Raw genomic sequence first — 22,045 nt, 5'->3', positions numbered from 1 at the left:
TGGTGCCTGTGGATGTGGCTCCATCCATGAATTGGCCGTGTGCCAGGCACCACCCAAGGCTCCTATTTAAAAGATGTGTCTGTCTTGCTCTATTCAGAAAACACCTCCTCATCTCAGGAAGAGTGACCCAAAGAGAAATAACCCTCCCAACATAGGCATACCAGGTTGAGCTTTGGCAGTGCCATTGCTAAGTGGACTGTCAGGTCTCCACATAGAGTTATGCCAGTTGCTGGATACAAAGAACTTACAAAGCTCTAATAATTGTCCAGTTGACAGTGGACAGATAAACAGACTGTACACTTCATGACAAGTGGCCTCTAAACTGTAAACTTTGCCATGGCAACCTAAGAGGGAGCTAAAGTAAGACACAAAGAAAGCAAGCCTTATTATATCAATATTCAGACTTGGATAGAGTCTCTTAACTGAGATTTAAATAGGCCATTCATCTTGGTCTCCACCATATTTTTCTCCTTCATGACAAAAAAAAAAATCTTGATGATGAAGAAATTCATTTCCTCTAACTTAACCACTCATAGGGAAACATCATAGATCAAGACCAAAGACTTTGCATCAAGAACCTCAACCTGACAGAGTCACCAGGAACAAATATTAAAGTGAATCCAAATTCCTTTGAAAAGATGCACTGAATGCCTTTGTGCAAATGAGAGTTACAAGTGAGGTGACCGAAAAAAATATTGCCAGAGATAAATGTGTTGGAAGCTGATTTCTCTAAGAGGATAGCCAAGGTCTTCCTTAAGAGTGAGTATCTCCTTACTTTGGGAAATACCTTCACGGAACTTGAGATTCTGCAAAGCTCAAGAGTAAAGGCAAAAGGAGAAGAGGGCAGCAGAGGATGAGACGGTTAGACAGCATCACCAACTCAATGAACATGAATCTGAGCAGACTCGGGAAGACAGTGAAGGACAGCAGCCCAGCATGCTGCATGCAGTTCATGGAGTCACAGACTCGGACATGAGTTAGCGACTGGACAACAACAAGATCAAGGCTTATTCTCTGAAGAAGTTAAGAGAAAAAGAGGCTAAATCTGCTTTGCGTGAGCACATTACAAATACTGATACAATCATTACTTTCCTGATAGAAACTGAAGTTTGAGTGTCTTGGAATTTGGAGAAGAGAGTTGATGGTAAAAGTATCTCAGTGGGAAGAGAGATGACCCCAGAAAACGAGAGGATGTTAGACTCAAAGTCTTAGGGGAAAGAGGCCCATGACAGACTCTAGTGGTGGGAAAGAGGTGATGTATTATTGAAAAAAAGAATATTAGTGGCCATCAACAGATGAATGGATAAAGAAGATGTGGTATATAGCTACAATAGTATATTATTCAGCCATAAAAAAGAAGGATATTTTGCCATTTGCAGCAACATGGATGGACTGTGAGGTGAAGTCAGTCAGAGAAAGACAAATACTATGTGATATCATTTCTGTGTAAAATCTAAAAAATACACCTAGTAAATATAACAATAAACCAGCAGTCTCACTGATACAGAGAACAAACTGTTGGTTACCAGTGTGAGGAGAGGCAGGGAGGGACATTATAGGGGTGGAGAAGTGAGAGGTACAAACCATCGGCTATAAGACAGGCTACAAGGATGTATTTATTGTAGAACATGGAGAATATAGTCAATGTTTGCAATAACTGTAAATGGAGTGTGTGACCTGTAGCAAATATATAAAAATGAAACAAAGTTTTTAAAAAGAAATTATTGTGAAAATAAGAAAAATCCTTTATAAAAAGCTGAGGAGGTTGCACAAACTAATACAGATCTGTGAATTCAAATGAAGCGCCCACCGCACAAAAATACCAACCAACAATTCCTTGAGCTAAAGTTATAAGTGAAGCAGGCACAGGAGTGTGCCTGACTTTCAAGATAGTATTTAACCTCAATTGTATCATCCTTAAAATGGGACAGTAATCTTTAAAGTGTTATTTAGAGGATTAAGTGAGGTAATGATATGTCAAGGGCTCAAAACAATAGCCATCATTTACATAAACATTCATTTTAACAAGTAAGTACTAGTTGTTGGAGGAAGGGCGCTAGAGCCATCGTTGTGTGTCTTTCCTTGGGGCTCCTTGGGGACAGGTGCTGTATCGTCAACCTTATAGCACAGCTCGCACATACAGGTGCACAGTAAATGCTTGCTGAACAGAACTGAAAGAACCAGAGCTGTCAGGAAACAATCTCAAGGGCCAAAACACCTCTTCTAGCATCCTACCTATATAAAAACCGGCTTGTCTATCAATGTACTGCTGCTGCTAAGCTGCTAAGTCACTTCAGTCGTGTCTGACTCTGTGCGACCCTATAGGGCAGCCCACCAGGCTCCCCCGTCCCTGGGATTTTCCAGGCAAGAACACTGGAGTGGGTTGTCATTTCCTTCTCCAATGCATGAAAGTGAAAAGTGAAAGGGAAGTCACTCAGTCGTGTCCGACCCTCAGCAATCCCCTGGACTGCAGCCTTCCAGGCTCCTCCATCCATGGGATTTTCCAGGCAAGAGTACTGGAGTGGAGTGCCATTGCCTTCTCTGCTACCAATGTACAGAGCTCTGTAAATACCATACCTATTGAAACAGAGCAGGAGAAACAGGCTTAATCACTGAGACAATTCAGAAACTTGTTTCATTTCTCAAGAGTGTATGTCGTTACAAAAAGCACACATTTAGACATTATGAGGGGACAGGGCATTCAAGTCTTGCCTTTGCACTTGATCTCCAGACCCACTGCTTTGTCAGCACGGGGAACACTGCCCATCCCAGCCACTGAGGCAGATTCTTGATGGGGAGATGACTTCCAGCACCACAGAGATAGTAGTCTGGCCAGATCAGAGGAGAAGAGAGGGGAGAGGAGAGGAGGGCAGAGAAGAGCCAAGAAGGGCAGGCTGGAGGCAATGCCATTTGCGTACGGATCAAATACCTAGGTTGACACTAGTTAATTTGTACTTCTAAACCAATTTAATGCCGAAGTTGTTCTCTCCCTGAAATAAGAAAATAAGATAAAAGGTAGAGGATAAAGTTTACTGTCAAACTTACTTTCCAGTGGAAGGTAGATACTGATGATCCTTCAGTAACATTTAATGATTTAAAGGGTAAGAAAGGTAAGGATCCTTTCCAAGATCTCCTGAGAAAAGCATATTATTGCACAGGCCAGAAAAGGGATCTTTCAAAGGAAAAAAATGAAGAACCACAGATTTTGGTTTCACCTTAACACACACTGGAAAAGACAATTCATCATCTAAGGATTCAGGAAAAGTCCTTCATGGACTATAACTAAACTGCAAGAATTTGAAGATAACCACAACAATAAAAAATTACACAACTGAATGTTTCTTCCATTAAGGTACATAGTTTACTTCTATGTAAATTATGTGGACTGGCCAAAAGACTCCCCGGTTTTAATTAAATTTTACCCCCAAACACATTTCAATCAGGTGGCTTATTAAAGCATAGAAAGAAAGGGCCATTATTATAATCTTTGGTCAAAAGAGTTATGTTTACATATTTATTCTGCTTGACATCACAGACCACACGGGGTTGTGAAAGGTAAATCCAAATTTTGCATAAACTGTAAAGTATAACGTACCCATTTGTAGCTGAGGTTTTAATTCGGACAAGTGAAAACACAGCCTAGGTTATAAGGCATCCTTAAAGGAGTAAGGGTTCATTGCACTGACAGTGTTCTGTCTCAGTTCAGTCGCTCAGTTGTGTCCGACTCTTTGTGACCCCATGGACTGCAGCATGCCAGGCTTCCCTGTCCATCACCAACTTCCTGAGCTTGCTCAAACTCATGTCCATTGAGTCGGTGATGCCATCCAACCATCTCATCCTCTGTTGTCCCCTTCTCCTACCTTCAATCTTTCCTGACATCTGGGTCTTTTCCAGTGAGTCAGTTCTTTGCATCAGGTGGCCAAAGTGTTCTGTCTAAAGCTACCTTCGCTGAGTATCATAATTCCTTTTTCATAAACACAGGTCAATTTCACATACCTTTTATCTTGGCCATATGTCTGTAACTATGAGCCTAAAAAAGAAACACAGCCGAGTGGCTGCCTTCTTACAAAAACACTCTAAATCCAACAAATTCTCAATGTGGTGTAGGTAATGAATCACATGTGCTTGCAAAATTTCAAGCACATAATTGTCTGTCCATAATAATTTTTGAAAATTGGCCCATTTCTAGAGTTTGTACATATGGTCCATAAAATGTGTCACTTTTTCTATGATTCATAGACTTTATTCCAATTTTAAAGCGAACAGATGTTTATCTTTAAATGGGGTAGAAAATATAATGCTTTAAAAACTTTCGTACATTTATTATGGTTAAAAATGGCAAACATCTGTAGTTAGGAAAAATATACTAGACTGCCTTAGTCCTATGGGAAACCACAAATTAAGGGCTGACAAGTTCCAGGTATTTAAAATGTCTGGCTACGTTGCATTCCATATAAAATAGGGAGCTTAATCGGGATGATATTTACTCTGTCCATATGTTGCTTTCAGACTGCAAGGGCATCTTGCTTCCTGATGTGGTATTTTAAGAGCAAGCTCTTCAAGAAGAAAGAAAAAACAATATAGTGGGCTTATTAGTGAATTTTATTTTTACTTCATAAATATTAAATTATGTAACTAAGCAATTTCAAAATTCTATTTTCAAAGAAAGCCAGGAGGGGAAAGTGACTTTCAGAATTCTCAATTAACTCCCAAACCCAAGATCCTAAGTTTTAATATAAGTTGCAATCCAACTTTAGGTAAAATAAATAATTTATAATTTATCTGTTTCCTAATAGAAAATGAATTCTAATATAAATGTTAAAGTGACCTTCAGAACACCATACATTCAATCATATTGCAGCAAATATTCACATTTCATGTATGTATTGTGTGCCCAAGGAGCCCTTGTGATCAACTCACTTATTTCCTTAGATTTAATGGGGCTAATGTTTCTACATGTTGACTGCTTTGAAAACCAGGAAAATAAAATTTCAGCATGAAGCATTTAAAATTTTTCCCCAAATAAAAGTTTTATATTAAATACCAACCATTAAGGTCTTTTCTTATATACATATATATCATGAAGCAGTATGACCTTGGACATAGCACCTCAGCTACCTGGCCTCAGTTTCTTCATATGAAATTAGAGAAGCCATAGGTTGGCCCCATCCATATATAAAGATGGCTTCAAAGGTGAAATTAAGTGTTAGCTAAGAAGGTCACTATGGCAAATCAGGCTTTGCACTCACCCATTTACTTTACTTGGACATACTCATGGGTGCTTAGGACGTGACATCACAAGGAAAGTTCTCCAGCACTCCACTGACAGCTGGTGAAAACCCACTGATCACCAATGCTTCATGGGCCATAATAGGGCCCCAGAACAAGTTGGCCCTAAAAAGATTATTCTCTGTGATACTTGGACTTTCAATACCAAGAGTTTCTCAACCCTCTTCTCAGCACCGTTTTCTAAATGTTAAGGTCTCTTCAGTTTGCCTGCTCTCTGAACAAGCTAGCTCACTAGATTACCCTACCAATTATGTACTATCCCTGCAGAATTAAGATTTTTTTTATAGCTTTACCATCTATTAGCTGCTAACCTGCATGAACTATGGAATAGCAAAAGTGGTCTCTTACTTGGGTTTGGGGACATCAATTCAATTGAAGGTATTCATGCCATATTCATAGGGTGGGAACAACCTATGACTTCTCCAATTTCATAAGAAACTGAGGCCCAGGTAGCTGTCCAAAGTCACACCACTTGAATTCAGTTCTTGATTCCTGGTTGAAGTGCATTTAATTAATAACAGTAGATGTATTCTTGAGTGTTTAATAACTTCCAGGCACTTCTAGTGACTATTCTGCGTGAATCATGCCATGCAGTCCTCATAGCAGCCCTGTGAAAAGGTTTATAATTAACTCCATTTTACAAATACAGAACCTGAGGCTGTGTAGATGGGATCGGTTTACAGTTCCCTGGGAAAAGCTCTATTTTTATCTCCAAGGATGCTGAATATCTGGTTTTTGACTCTTGGCTAAGATAAGGGCAGTGGGATTTGTGATGGGTATTTTTATGTTTAGGATTCCCCTCTTGGATCAGTTTCTTTACTGATGATTTGCAACTGCCCTAACTGCTTTGATAACCTTGGCAGGGTAAGGACTGAGTCTGGCTCAGTGTCTCCAGGGAAAGGGCCCTGGAGAGCTGGCTTGTGGCAGCGATTCTCAGACTCCAGTGCTTGCCCACATGTGCTTTCTCTTGCAGCACCATAAAATTTGCCTTTAAACACAAGCGTCATGTGAGTATTTTCTGGGTAGTTCGAAAATATTTTCAGATAGCCAAACCTGGGAAAGCAGTACAGAGGCTTATGGAGACAAGATACCCTCCTGGAGATCACAAAGCTTCTACATGGCTGTGACAAGGTGGAAGGTGGCTGAGAACTCATGGCCACCACTTCCAACTGTGAACGTTATAGCCTTGCAAGAGGAAAGATGACAGAGCAAAAATGTGCTCTCTGGAAAGGTCTCCGCCACACATGAACTTATCTAGAGAAGAGAAACATAGAGAACAGACTTGTGATTACCAAGGTGGAGGGAATGATGTGGAAGGGATGGAGCAGGAGTTTAGCATTAGCAGATGCAAACTAGCATGTATAAACAACAAGGTCCTACGGTACAGCATGTCTTGTGATAAACCATGATAGAAAAGAACGTATGTATATGTATAATTGAATAACTTTGCTGTACAGTAGAAATGAACACAACATTGCAAATCAACTATACTTCAGTAAAAAAAAGGAAGATCTGTGCCAGAATAAGGGCACCATTATCGCACTCATATACCCAAAGGGGATAACTTTATCCAATTCTAGTTAGCTTTTTGCTATGTGACAAATCATCTTCAAATAGAGTGGCTTAAAACAACAACTTATGTACTATATCTCTTTACTTAGCTCCCAACTCTGCAGGTTGGCAATTGGACTGGGCCCAGCTAGGCAGTTCTTCTGGTATCAGCTGAGTTCACTCAAGGATCTGCAGTCAATATTGGGTTGGCTAGGACTGGTGATGTAAGATGGCCTGAGCTGGGATGGCTCCTGTCTATCACCTGGTGAAGGTGAAGTCGCTCAGTCGTGTCCAGTGTCCAACTCTTTGCGACCCCATGGACTGTAGCTTACCAGGCTCCTCCGTCCAGGGGATTCTCCAGGCAAGAATACTGGAGTGGGTTGCCATTTCCTTCTCCAGGGGATCTTCCCGACCCAGGGATCGAACCCAGGTCTCCCGCGTTGGAGGCAGACGCTTTAACCTCTGAGCCACCGGGGAAGCCCTTTCACCTGGGGCCTCTCATTTTCTAGCAGTGCAGCCCTGGCTTGTTCTCAAGAGAGTGGGGCAGTGTTCTAAGACAAAGAGAAAAGAAGTGTCCAGGGCCTCTTAAGCATAGTGGGGTCAGGCAGGTGCATCATCACCTCGCCTGAACTCCACTGGTCAAAGCAAGGCACAAGCTTACCCCAGATTTAAGGGGAGGAGAAATAGGTGTCAACCTATTGATGCGAGGAGCTGAAAAGTCACAGTTCAATCAACATGGACAAAGGCAAAGATGGAGAAGTGGAACTGATTTTGCAATCAATCTATAATACTCACATAGGCGAGGAATGTATAGTAGGAACACTGGTCTACATGTAATCTTTCTCTCTAGAGAAAATGATGAACTATCCAAATGAAACTGTGAATCAGACCCTCTACTGTACTTTCATCTCATGAGGTAGATTACAGAGTTGACTCTCTGGCTGACCCAGACTTGCTCCCTCTGGCAACCTGTATTACAGCTAATTGAATCAACTGCAAATTCAAATACCACATACAGCACGCAGGAAATAAGCAAATGGAAAACCGTGGCATAATATAAAGTGATTTTTTATAGGAGTAAGTGAATTTGGTTTGATCAAACTGGGAAGATTTCAGAAGGCTACGATTACTCAGAAAACTCAGCAAAGGCCAGCTCTCTTCCTCACAAAGGACAGTCATATTACCAGAGGAATCAGCTACAGAAATTAAGCTATCTGGTGAGGACTTTTAAAACTACCAAGGAACATGTACTGAAAACTAAGCAATTGCCACATTTTAATTTGAAAGAAGGCTCCTAAACTAGGAAAGCCATTTGTTTCCCAGTCCACAGTATACTACTTTAGAGGACATTATGAAAGACATTTCAGTTCAAAATGCCACGTGGACAATATATATTTATCTCTTCTACACTTTAGATTAGTTAAAGTGAATAAAAGAAGAGAAGCAGACTAAGAACTGGTTCTAACAGAGAGAACAGGAAATAGGATGGATCGGCAGCCAAGAGAGGGCAAGTCTGGGGAGGATGAAGGGCGGAGGGAGAGGCAGGATCTGGAGAAGCAGGGGAGGGGTGCTTGGGTTTTTACTGTGCTTCCTGAACTTGTCATCTCATGACTCACATGGAAAATAACATTATTTTGCCTTACTGGATAAAGAGAGAATACACAAGGCTGGAGGCCAATGTCCTGGGCCTTTAGTTGCCCTGAAATCACCAGGCAGCTATTGATTTCTCAGTCTCCCTGTGACTCAGTGGTTCTCAGCCCAGGGCAACTGTGCCCCTCAAAACAGAGTTAGCAATGTCTGGAGACATTTGTGACCATCACACCTACAGCAGGCAGGAAGTGGGGATTATTAGCACTGAAAGAGAAGCCAAGGATGCTGCTCAACACCTTATAATCTGCAGGACAGACAGACACCACGACAAAGAATGATCTGTCCCCAAATGTTAATAGTGCCAAGGCTGAGAAGCTCTGTAATGGTCTATTGGCAGCCCACCACTGAGTCTTGGCACAGAGGCCACGAAGCTTAGAGGCATCTACAATGGAGGGGGGAAATTGATGTGACTGGAAAAAATGGTGAAGTTTGTGACTCACAAATGCCAGGTACAGAACTGGGTGGCACAAGCCCTGGACAGAACGTTGAAGGAATAGTTAAACATCTCTACATGAAATAATTCAGCCCACCCCCACCCTCATGCAGAAGTGCCCATAGCCATTATTTCCCAGAGCAAGAAACAGGAAGATTTTCCCCTAAAGGAACACAATAAATCATCTGAGAAGATCTAGGGGTTACCAGTGCCCCAGATAAAGATCTCCATATTTGAGCATTTAGACGTCCACAGTGAAACAGCCCCCACCCCTACCCCTGCCCCTACCCCCTCAGCCTAGAAGTAAGCCCCACTTCAGAGCCTCCTAGGAGTTGTTTGGTACATCTCTTTGAAGAGTAGTGAAGGCCAGTGTTTCTTCAACTAGACAGAGCTTAGGAATCTCCTGGGCACCTTAAATGCAGATTCAGGAGGTCTGAGGTGGGGCCTGAGATTCTGCATCTCTAAGGAGCTCCAGGGAATGCTCCTGTTCCTATTGTGGGGGTCGTTCTTTGAATAATAAGGATTTGAAGAGGTTGGCAAACAACTGCTAGGCCAAATTCAGCCCAAAGCCAGCTGTGTAACATGTTCTGTTAGACAAGGTATCTATGGCTGCTTTTTCGATGTAAGCAGAGGCCACTGGGCCTGCAGGGTAGCCACTGGAAGTGCTGTACTGCCAAACTTTCAACAATAGGACCACTGCCTATGAATCCAATTAAATACCCAAATAACTCTACTAATGTGCCTGGATCATAATTCCTGTAAAAGACCAGGTAGCCAATATTTTTGGCTTTGTGTGCTCAACCACGGTTGCTGTTAGCATTCCCTTCCAAGGGACAACAACCTAGAAGTGAGATTGAGTTAATCAGTGTAGACAGGTTTCAATAGATCCAAGAATTCACACTACATGTCTTCTGTATTCATTCAACATTTTTAAAAAAGGTATTATACATGAGTCCAATATAAAAAATAGTATATGAAACTGTTACTATTTTATAATAATATTATATTTCTCTAGCATAGAAAAACAGGCTGGGATTAATTTAAAATACTTTCTTCTTCTGGCATATTTTAATTTGTGTTTTGCATATGGGAAACATCACAGAAATAAAATGCAACCCAATGGAGACTACATTAAAGTGCTTATAGCTTTGACAAAGCATCAAACAAAACCGTTTCCTGTCCTCACAGAATTTTGAGTCTGTAGAACTTTCCTTGTCAAGCAAATATTGTAAGATCATAAAACATCAGTTTGTGCGTGGTAAAAAGTCTATTATGAAAAAGCCCACATCCATTATCTTAATTAGAAAATTTAATAGCAGTTGCTTTCTATATATATTGACTAAGGAGAAAGTAATTAATTTGCATGCATCAACCTACCTTTTTATGAACCCAGACTCTGGTCAGTAAAAAGAGAAGTAAAATAATCTGGGAATTTACTATTTGAGAACATAAAGCACTCAGTGTATTACTGATGAGCCAAAACAACAAGAAAATTGGGAAAATTTCACTGTGACATGTTTATTTTCAAACTGCTTTTAGTTAAGTGGCAATTTCTGTTTCAAAATACATTACAATAGCAATTTTTCTTCATAATGCACTAAAATTATGCTAAAAATCCTAACTGTTATCCTTGAGAACAACTAATAAACACAAGCAAAATGTGTCATTTTTTTCAAGCTCAAGAAATGCTTTTTCCATGTGGTAAGGCCCACATGTAAGGGCAGAAGCTACGGTTTGAACAAAGAATTAGGTGAAGAACAAATTATCACGTGCTAATTTTCTGGTCCTGGGCAGCCTTCACTGACTTGATTAATTTCAGACATCATCTGACAATTAATAAAGGGCATATTTTGAAGTGTGCGTTAGGAAAGAATATGTTATGACTAAATTCAGTTCCCTGGGAAAAGTTTACACAACTTGAATTACACATTGCTGCTGCTTAGACACTCAGCTGTGACTCTGTCCGACCTCCTAGACTGTAGTCTGCCAGGCTCCTCTGTCCATGGGATTCTCCAGGTAAGAATATTGGAGTGGGTTGCCAGTGCCCTCCTCCAGGGGATCTTTCCTACACAGGAATCAAACCTGCCTCTCTTGTCTCTTGCATTGGCAGGAGGAATCTTTATCACTTAGCACCACCTAGGAGAACTACACATTATCAGGCTGGAAGGATAAAATTAGTGAAAGCAAGGCTCCTGCCCAGCCTGAAAATTGTAAAATAGATCTTTGTTGTCTCTTCCTGTTTACCTGGGAGAAAGGAAGGTAGGGTTTTGCCTGAGAGAACTTGGAGAGGGAAGGCAACACAGAGCTTTACTTCGAAGGCAAGACATGCAGATTCTTCCTTCTCTTTGTTGGCTGAACCCACCTGTGGCAATTCATGCACCCATCAGTTATTTCCACCTCTCACACCATGAGATGATGGAATCTATACCAGGATTCACTGCTGCTGCTGCTGCTGCTGCTGCTGCTGCTGTTGCTGCTGCTGCTGCTGCTAAGTCACTTCAGTCGCGTCCAACTCTATGCGACCCCATAGACAGCAGCCCACCAGGTTCCCCCATCCCTGGGATTCTCCAGGCAAGAACACTGGAGTGGGTTGCCATTTCCTTCTCCAATGTGTGAGAGTGAAAAGTGAAAGTGAGGTCGCTCAGTCATGTCTGACTCTTAGCAACTCCATGAACTGCAGCCCACCAGGCTCCTCCATCCATGGGATTTTCCAGGCAAGAGTACTGGAGTGGGGTGCCATTGCCTTCTCCAACCAGGATTCACTCCTCTTCCTTAAACAACTCATCTCCTGCAGAGGTTCAACCTTGCTCTTAAAGGAAATGAACTCAGTTGTAGACAGATGGGGTTTACATAAATCCAAGCCAACACTGTGGGACTCCAGTTGCCCTTGTGGCTAGAAGGGCCTTGGCCTGGCTTCCAGAGGCCCAGTCCCCAAACTGTAGGCTCCTAAAACAGAGTTAGGTGGGATCTCTCCCTGAGCATATGATTACTATTCCCCGAAAGTAACCCCTCTGAAGAGGCTTGGGCCTTGTTCTTACTACAACAGACCATGTCTTGGTAACCATCCTCCAATCCATGAGCCACTAAAGTCTGAGTGTTTACTCCTGTTGCTTTTCCAACCTAGATATGGTACTATGAACAGCCCCAAGTCTTACCAGCTCCAGGCTCCCTCTATCCACTGGGCACCCTGTTATGTTTGGTTCTCAGTGCTGGAGTCTGTCAGCTGGGGTCACACTCATCTGATAGAGGCATTCTGGGTGACAACTATATTTGCTTCCAGAGCCAAGGTTACATCTACCTCCTCTGAGTCACCCCATTCAGAATGGTGGCATCCAATTCTGCTTGCTTTTCGAACTCCAGGCTGCCCTAAACTTGCTACCATTAACTAGCACTCTGGTAGTAAAATATTGACTGTGACCCACAGTTCAAAATACACATTGCCTAGGAACGCATTTCACATATGCATATCGAAAACATTGATATCATCTTTCATCAAATCTTAGCTGTCATTGATTCTGAGACCCACCTTGATTTGAGATGTCAAAACACAAAAAGTGCGCAACTTAACAGTAACAAAGTATGAAAAGTAAAATTTTGTGAAACAATATTCATACCACTACATATAAGGCACTCCGATAGTTTTCTGTCCTAATTCTGCTTGTGACAAGCTATACAAACTGATTCACCAGCTGCACGATCTAAAGTTGTAACTGGAAAACAGAGAAGGTCCCTTACATGCTTACAGACAGGCACAGGCTTCCCATCATACTTCTGATGAACTCCCAACTCAAACCATTGCCTACAGGGCCTGCCTCTGGCATCTCTCAACCTTGCCCCACCACCTTTGTGCCTGTCCATGAGGTTCCTTGGAGGAGGAAATGGCAACCCACTCCAGTAATCTTGCCGGGAAACTCCCATGGACAGAGGAGCCCAGTGGGCTACAGTCCATGGGGTTGCAAAGAGTCGGTCACAACTTAGCGACTAAACAACATGAGGCTCCTGCCAGGCTGTTCTTAAAGTCCCCTGACCACACGAAGCACCTTTGCCCACCTCATGTTGTTCCCTCTTGAAATGCCCTTCTTGATTTATCCCTATGACTGGCTCGCTTCCTGTATCATCTCTGAGATCAGCTCCCAGTCCCCTGACACCCTTCTGTCTCTTTATATCACGGCACTTCATTTCAATGTCAGGAGATAATTCATGGGTTTCTGCATGTCGTGGGCACTAAGAGTTTTATCCCCAGGTGCTGGAATAGTAATCACCTTTGGAAGCATCATGAGGAGCACCTCTCTTGGAAGGGATATGGATGAGCAGGTGTGCCAGCAGTTCTGAGTTGGGATTTTCCCAAGATGGGTGTTTGCAAACTGTGATGCAATCCCATTATGCGCCCAGGATCAATTCAAGGCCCCTGCACATTACCCACTGCAACTTAGGGGCAAAGGAACCACGGGAAACATGCGCCATCAGGAATGACTGCCTGATGCATTCAGGCTCACTGTTCGCGTACAGATTAAATTTACGCCGGTGTAGAGGGCCAGCCTGGCAGCTCCATTGTGGCTGAAGGGCTCCTTCTGATTGTTTACAGCATTAACCACATCTGGACTTGTCCTGTCTTCTGCTTATCACCAGACTCTTACAACTAGATCGTAAGCCTCAGGAGGACAGGGATCAGGTGATAACAGAGTCACTATTAATATAAATGTACACTTCTATCTACGAGCTTTATAATTCACAAATCGTACAGTTCACTTCTTTGCCCAGATAGGCCCTGTAATGGAAACTCCTAGCCACCTTATAAGTGGTCTAAAAGGTCTTATTTTACAAACATGTGTTCTCTAGAACATATGTCGCTTGACATATTTATTAGCTCAAAGTCTTGCTTGAGGTAATAAATGCTTATAGTTAAAGCATCAAAACAATAAACTCCATTAACTAGAGTTGGTGAATAAATGTGGCTTAGCCATGGTTTGGGAATATTTTTGATAATTAAAATTTTTTATTTTCCTGCCTTAAAAAGTATATATAGAGAAGTGAATCTTGTTTGATAACTGAGTGTCTCACGTACCCTTAGGGTCTTTGTCATGAATATTACACATAATTATATTGTATAGAAAGAGGTTCTCTGTTGGTACTTAGTCTGGAAATTAAAATTTTTAATAAACTCCTAATAAGGGTTTTTTTCAATGTTTTTTCTTTCCAGGTACTATTAAATTAGGTACACTTCTATTTTCCTTGTCTTCTAGCTAATTAGGGTTTCAAAGGATGGATTTTCAAAGCCTTCTAAATGAAATACACAGCAGCATCACATGGCAAATCATATCATCTAGAAAACATACTGCTGGTTATCACCTTACAGTATAAAACATTGGTGGAATTAATTCCTAACTGCTGTGTAGATGACACTACCTATCTGGGGTCCTGGTTTAATTTTCAAAAGCGGAGCATCTGTTTCTCAATGGATCTATTTACATTTATGCCATTCCAAGCAAAATATAATAATAAAGTCTGAAGGAGTTTTCCTCAAGGCAGGAACACTGATTTGGTCCTGTGTTTTACTACAAGCACCTGCTGGGGGTGCTTTGCATTCTGGGAGGATGGAGATGCAGGCACATTATCACTGCCTTGAGTTGTGGGAAAGCAGCAGATGATGGGAAAGTTCAGCCTGGGGAGCCAGGAAACTTGAGATACAATTCTCAATTGCTCCTACCTTGCTGCATGGCCTTGAAGAAGTCCCCTATCCTCTTTTTGCCTCATTTCCCTCATTTGGAAAATGCAAACAGTACCTGGCTGTGTGAATTAACTAATCAATCATTTTAAATGGCTAAGATAAAAGTGCTTTAGACTCGCAAGCCATTTTATAGGATGTAACTGCTATCTTCCAAACACTCCATATGTGCGACTCTATTAAGCTAAAAAAAACACCAGCGGTTTCACAGCAAATTATACTAAATGCTTTATAAATTCCAGAGGCAAATGCTGATAAAGGTTCTATAAACAGTGTTTACAATGACAGCCATGCACAGAACTGTAAAATAACATTATGCGGCAAGCATTCAGAAATAGGATTATTACTGAAATAATCCTCAGTTCCTAAACCACAGAGGAAAAGAAATCCACCATGGCAAAACTTCTAGAACTTCAGATCATCTTCCATTGACATCAGAATGAAAGATAACTGCCAGGAGAGTGGCCAATAGATTTTCTTTGTTCAGTGATAAAAATAGGCACCGGCGGGCAAGGAATACACTGAAAACAGAGACAATAGAAGCCTTTAGGTTTTACATTTCGCACAAGTCTCTCCAAATGATCAATTCTCCAATCAACGCATTTTTATGGCACTGATCTCATTTCTTCTTGCCACAGCCCTAAGGAAATTTCAGGTTTGACTTTTGGCTGCTATTCCCAAGCCTGTCCTCTGCCCACTAAATGTGGGGACAGCTTGCCTCAAGCATTATTTAGCCAGACCCAGAAGGGCTGCTGAAAAGCTACTTGCGGGCAGCTCAGCCTACAGACAGAAACTCACTTCCCATCAGGAGTGTCCAGCACCAGAAGGCAGTGGTTCTCAAACTTGGCTGCACAAAAGATTAGTGGTAGTCCAGGCCTTATACCATACTATTTACAGCAGAATCCCTAGAGGTGGGTCCAGGCATCAGTATTCTTTTAAAACTCTCAACACTATTGCAAATGCACAGCCATATCTGAGAATGGATGCTGTAAGGTACTCCCAAATGAATAATGAATGAAGATAGGGCAGAGTACCTCTTTTCCATTGTCGCCTTGTTGCCTACATCAAGGGTCCACAAACTTTGTTTGTAAAAGGCCAGACAGTAAATACTTTTGGCTTTGCAGGGCCTTCTGTTGCAACCAGTCAATTCTGCATTTGCCTCACAAAAGCAGCCTTAGATAATATGTGAATAGTTCCAGGGCCAGATTGGGCACTTGGGCCCTACTCTGCTGACCCCTGATCTAGACTGTGCTCAATTATCTGTCTCTTAGTGCTAGTATGTTAAATACATCATAAAACACACAAATGAAAATTTTCAATGGATAGAATAAATGTATGGTTAACTGTGTGTTTGATTATTAATAGTACAGAATGCACTCCTGCGGAACCATTCCTGTTAATATTTTTTACAGAGAGCAATTTGTTTTAATATGCTTAATTAATTTTGAAAATCTTGGTGTCACACACTGTGATACAGCAATCTGAAGGTCTGGCTTGAAGTTCATTGCTAAACTGGGATCAGTGGCTCTCAGACTGAAAGAAAAAATTCACAGGGATCAGAGGACCCAAATGTTGACTGGCTGAGTTTTCCAACTCATACATCTCAGTTTGCAGCCCGCACCCACCAACTAGGCAGTCATTTTTGCTGAACCTCTGACAGAAAATGTCCATCTTCCATGGCAACAATCAGTTGTCCCAGAACGTAATGGGAACATGTCAATTTTCACATTTTTAATACATGAGTTCAGAGTCCACTGAAACCTTAACTCTGGAAGCTTTTAAAGTAGGTTAGAAAACTGTTTTCAAGAATTTGAAGCATTCAGCTATGAGTAATGATAGATAAAATTATCATTTTCAGCAACAATATATTCACCTACCTAAGAATATATAAACAATGGAAATACAGACAAACATCCATTTGCAAAATGGTCTAGCAGCTTAAAACATGTTTCTCTTGAAAAGCAGTTAACTACTTCTTCAGTGTTTGAATTTTTATTTTGAAATAATAAAGTATGTTTCTGTCTCAAAGTCTATTAGATAGCATACAATTAACACCCTCTTGTCACATTTGAAAATAATTTTTGTAAGATATAAAGAACATTTTAAATCTTGACAACACCTTTAGGAAGTGTTTTGCCATGAGATAAGGAGCAAGCCTTCATATGCATCAAGATTTTCATGGCCATGTCCCATCTCATCACCAAGGACGGTAAAGTGTCTACTATTTGAAGGTATGTTTTAATTAAACTAGGCATAGTACTGATGTCCTACAGGATGTAACCAACAGCATGCTGCAAAACACTGGGAGCCAAAAAAAAAAAAAAAAAAAGAGAGAGAGAGAGAGGAGCAGGAGTACAGCTGACAACTCCTCCATGTTACAAAACTTTCACACTTCCCTCTAAATACATGGTCGCATGTGATATGCGGCCACATGCTATACACCAAAATAAGCATTCCAGCATCAGTCTGTGCACTGTATCGTACAAAAGCTTCATCTTGGAGGGATAGAAAAGCAACTATCAAGCTTCACACCTGGATTCACATGTTGCACGCACTGGTACTTTGGAGCCCAGTGCGCCAGAAGGCAGAGTGAAGGGGCTTGGTAAGGATGGCCAGCCCACAGAAAGTGCGCCAGCAGCCGCTGTTCTCTGCCCGTGCACACCAACCAGAAAGCTTCTCAGCCTCTAGGACTCTAAGGCACCCACTACAGCAGTCAGTCAGGAAAGCCAGTTCTCATTTGGCCTCCATTCTAACAAGGCAGCTTATGCTTTGCAAATGTCAACACCTGGTAACTAACCAGAATCATTGCAGTCTCATCCCAAATAACTCAGACTTTTCCAGAAAAGATGGGCCAAAGAGATCTAGAAAATCATAATTTTTAAGTCATCTGTGATTTCACCTAAACGTTCTTGATACTTGCCCCTAGGTTCTTATTAGAACAAAATAGCATAAAGGAAATATGTTTCATATCCGTGACAAGACAATGTATAAGTCTTTGCCATTTATTTTCAATCCAATTTATGCAGTCATCAAAGGCCTTAAAATTCAAATGGGTTCTATATTCAGATCTTAAAATGGCAATAGGAAGTTCATTAAATCAGAACTAAAAATTCTTCATTGAATATAAATTTTAACGATTTTAGTAACATTAAAAAATGCTAAACCATGCATGCCATTTACAACGATGATCCCCGTAACTATAAATGATTTCTACTTCCAAATCAGAGTGCGATCACTGCATTCTAGCAGTTCTATTCCTGACTTTAAACTGACTTTGTAATGTAAAAATGAATGCCATAGAACCCTTGAGGATTTTTATGGTACTCATTGTAATGCTGAAAGCAAGCATACCACACAGTGGATTTACCTGGATACCCTTGTGAAGGGGTGCATTTCAGAAGAAGATCTAAAATAATGAGAAGAAAAGGAAAATGTGAAAAACATCAACAAAACTCATTATGCTTGATAAAAAAAAACAAATACTATAATCACGTTTTCAATTGAGTTTAATAAAATCTATTATGCTTATATCAACTGGAAACACACAATGATTGAGAATATTTTTACTTTTCTTTCTCTCCAGAATTTAGATCATCCAATTACCACCTAAGATGTTACTCTTTAAGAAATGTGCAGATGAGCACAAATTATAGCAATTCACTCAGTGTAGACGGGCTACAGACATGTAACATTTAGGATGTATTGTGGTCACTCAGGTATTTGATTATTGGGAGGAGTGGACATGATAGGGTCTATACCTTCCTAGAAAACTTCCACTACTGTATCAGTTAAGAAAGTTTATACAGGAGTCAAATTTCATACATTTGAATGTATATAAAAGCACTACTGCCTACTAACTGTTACCTCAGGTGAGATAATTAAATTCTTTCTGCCAAGTTTTCTCCTTTACAAATAGGAATGATAATGGTGCCTATCTCTTGAAATCATTGAAAGAATTAAAATTTAAAAAGTCACCCAGTTTACTAAACCTGACTTGTCATTTAAGGTCTGGGCTTTCCTTCAATACCACTTTGTCCTGTCAGCCCCTTTAGCCAAGGAGAGCGGTATTTCACCCTCAATTTAAATTGATGATTTAAACCAGATAATTGTAGAGGGAGCTGCCCTGTGCAATATAGGATATTTAGAAGCATCCTTGGTCTCTGCTCACTACGTGCCACTCCCTTCCCATTTTGTGAAAACAAAAGCCATACGCAGACACTGCCAAATATTCCCTAAGGGGCAAAAGCACCACCCCACCGAGGGCCACTCCACAGGTAGGAACGTTCTTTGGCCAAATCTTGTCTAAGTATCAAGCTCATATGACAACATTTTGTTTATTGACGCCTATTTCTCATCCTCATCTGTCCATCACAAATTTCACCTTAGGCCTTACTCAGTCTTGTAATGTGTCTTGCCTTACTTTACCCTCAGAATCTGTGTATTTTCAATCCAGGCCCTGCCCATCTTATTCTCAGACACCTACAAATCCTCTAATAATCACTAACTGGTTTTCCCAGGCTGCTTACTGTCTCTTGGTCTTTCCTACGGTCCTTCCCACAAATCCACCAAAATATGAGATGACAGTGGTGGGGTTCAGAATGCACTATCCAAAATAGGGCGTCTTGGTATACTGGATATTTTAAGTTGAAAGAATTTGAGAAACAGCAGGTGCAAGAAGGACCCTCTGGCTCCTCCACCCTCATAAGACCCTCAAGGGAGACATGCCCTCTCCATATCAGAGGAAAGAAACACCTTTATGTCCGAAGACCAAGGGTGGCCAAAAGGAATCTGAATGAGGAAGGGGGGATAAGTTTTCACTAGCTGACTACCCTCAGCTCCCACTCTTTTGTTCTATCCTACTTCTCCACAACTTTCCACTCCTCAGCAAACATAGCAAAGTAGACCCCCTTAACCCCTAGGGATATGCTCTAAGACCCATAGTCAATGCCCGAAACCTCAGGGAATACAGATCCTTATATAGATTATGGTTTTCCCTAGACATGTATACCGATTATAAAGTTTAATTTATAAGTTCGGCACAGAAAGAAACTAACAATAACTAATAATAAAATGGAAAAATATATACTGTAATGAAAGTAACTTGAATATGCTTTCTCTCTCTCTCAAAATATCTCACTGTACAAACTGAATGCCTTATTCATAGTAACCAAGCACTTATGCACTCCAAGAAAACTTTTGCAATTTGAAGTGCAACAGGAAAACTAGCACAGATTTCTTTTTCCTTCTTCATAATGTAACAGTGAGAAGATGTGTTCTTACCAAAGGTCTGAGCTGATTATCCAATTCTTTTGCTTTCTTATTGAGTTGAGAACTTTCTTTCACCTTTTCACTTAAAGAAAGCACTTCACGGCTTCTCCCTGGCACTTCAGAATCATCAGTATCATTCCTCTGGCACTTTGGGGCCAGGATTAAGTAAAATCAGGATCACTTGAACACAGCAGTGCAACAGGGTGATAGCCGATAGCCTCAGCCACTAAGTGACTACAGGGTGGGACTCGCTGGACAAATAGACGATTCACACCCAAGGGAATAGAGCTGATGTCGCGAGATTTCATTACAGGAGAATTCATTCCACTCCTCAGAATGGCGCACATTCTAAAACCTAACGATTGTTTATTTCTGGAATTTTCCATTTAGTATTTTCGGGCCTCAGCTGACCACAATTAGGTGAAACCATAGAAAGCGAAACCACTGATAAGGGGGGGACAACTATAAAAATGTGTATGTTTAACTGTTTGAGTCTTATTTCCCTTAGGAAGGCAATTATCATAAGTAAAACATACTAAATAAATGTGTGTGCTTTTCTCTTGTTAATCTGTCTTTTGTCAGGTCCATTTTCAGGGTCCCTTTTAGAGAACCTGGGAGCAAAGAAAGAGAAAGATTTTTTCCTCTCCTACAGTATGAGCCTGTCACTGGAATGCTATCATTTAATTCATATTTGCAGACATGCTGGTGCAATTAAGTCAATGGATAATTCTTACTACATTCTTTTCAAAACAACAAAATGGAAGATTAACCCCTAAAACCCAAAAGACCTCATTTGCTTGCAATTATAAAATGAAATGGGTTTTGCCAGATTTCTCTTTGTAAGCAAGTGAAATTCATTTTCAACAGTCTTTAGCCAAATTTCCTGGCAAGCAAAGTCAAAACTTAATCACACAAAAACATTAAATAGTGTATTAGTCACTCGACATAAGATTAATTTATAACTGTTAAATTGAGAAAGCCATAAACAGAAAACTACTGAATATCTAAAGTATTTTAAGTTGTAACACCATCTAATAAATATGACAGGCAAAATGTTAGCTATAGAAATGGCTGACCCATGATATTTACTCAAATGCCTGCATATTAAAGATTAAGCTTTTTTTTCTTCTTTTAAGAATGCACTAATTGTGGTGCATTTGTGTTTCTTTACGCAACCCAGCAGCTGTGGTTCCAAACATGAGCCTTTGAGAAATACATTTAAATGAATATTTATAAACTTTTCTGTAACAATTATATTTAGCAACAGTAGCAGATGCCACTGCTTTCTCACTGTTAGCTGTGTCACTAATTAGAGTCCCTCTCTAATCATGCTGTCCTGTTCCCAGTCACTTGTCTCTTAACTGGACCACCACCACATTCAGGATACAGATATACAGGCCAAGTTTTTTCAAAAGTCTTAAAACATACATAAACCATAAGCACTTAGGACTAACAACCTCAGATCTTCCCAAAGCAACTGTAGGCTCACTTAAAATTGACATTTTTATGTTATGAGCATCCAATGGGATAGTACCTCGAATACCACTGGGTAATTTCTACACATTCTTCATGGCCTGTTTGCTCAGTATATGGTCCACAGACCACCAGGCCACTGCACAGAATCCTCAGTCTCACTCCCAAAACTGATTTGGAAGCTCTAGGAGGAAGAGTCTGGAAGTGCATGTTTTTAGCAAGATCTATCTCTAGGTGACCTAAAGTTTGCAAGCCACAGCTTAAGATAATTTAGGCCCACCTTCTCCAGGAAGCGGGCTTGATAACTCCAAGCTGGTTTTAATGCCTACCTTTTGTATGTCCAAGCCCCCCCAGAGTTCTTTTATCACTGCCTTATTACCTCTAGTAAAACTGGTTCAGGTATTTACTCTCTCTTCACTCTAAACTTCTTAAACAGATTATCTGAGATTTACAGACAGTTCATTTACTGGGAAGGGGCCACTTCTCTGGTTAAAAAAAAAAAAGAGCATAGCTACATTCCAAGAAAACTATTTATAAAACTGGCAGTTGACTAGATTTGACCTGCAAGCCCTAGTTTGTCAGCCCTTGCTATAACCTCCTCAGGGGAGGCTACCTATCTCCTATTCTAGCCTATCTCATGGCTCCATTTCTTAAAT

At 40.8% G+C, this 22,045-nt stretch overlaps 1 protein-coding gene across 2 annotated transcripts in view; it reads right to left on the bottom strand.

Moving 5' to 3' along the window:
- The window catches only part of FRMPD4 (FERM and PDZ domain containing 4), a 376,391-nt gene extending 356,239 nt beyond the window's left edge, over positions 1–20,152 (bottom strand). For both annotated transcript variants that reach the window (XM_070289750.1, XM_070289748.1), the window contains exons 1-2: positions 19,929–20,152; positions 18,016–18,054 (exon numbers count right to left, since the gene is read on the bottom strand). In XM_070289750.1, coding sequence (XP_070145851.1) covers positions 18,016–18,041 — 26 coding nt within the window. In that variant the 5' untranslated portion in view covers positions 18,042–18,054; positions 19,929–20,152. The remainder of the gene's footprint in view (positions 1–18,015; positions 18,055–19,928) is intronic.
- Between the last annotated feature and the right edge of the window lie 1,893 nt (positions 20,153–22,045).

The sequence above is a fragment of the Ovis canadensis genome, chromosome X (genome assembly GCF_042477335.2).
Source record: "Ovis canadensis isolate MfBH-ARS-UI-01 breed Bighorn chromosome X, ARS-UI_OviCan_v2, whole genome shotgun sequence".
Classification (NCBI taxonomy): Eukaryota; Metazoa; Chordata; class Mammalia; order Artiodactyla; family Bovidae; genus Ovis; species Ovis canadensis.
This window is presented reverse-complemented; position numbering and strand designations above follow the sequence as displayed.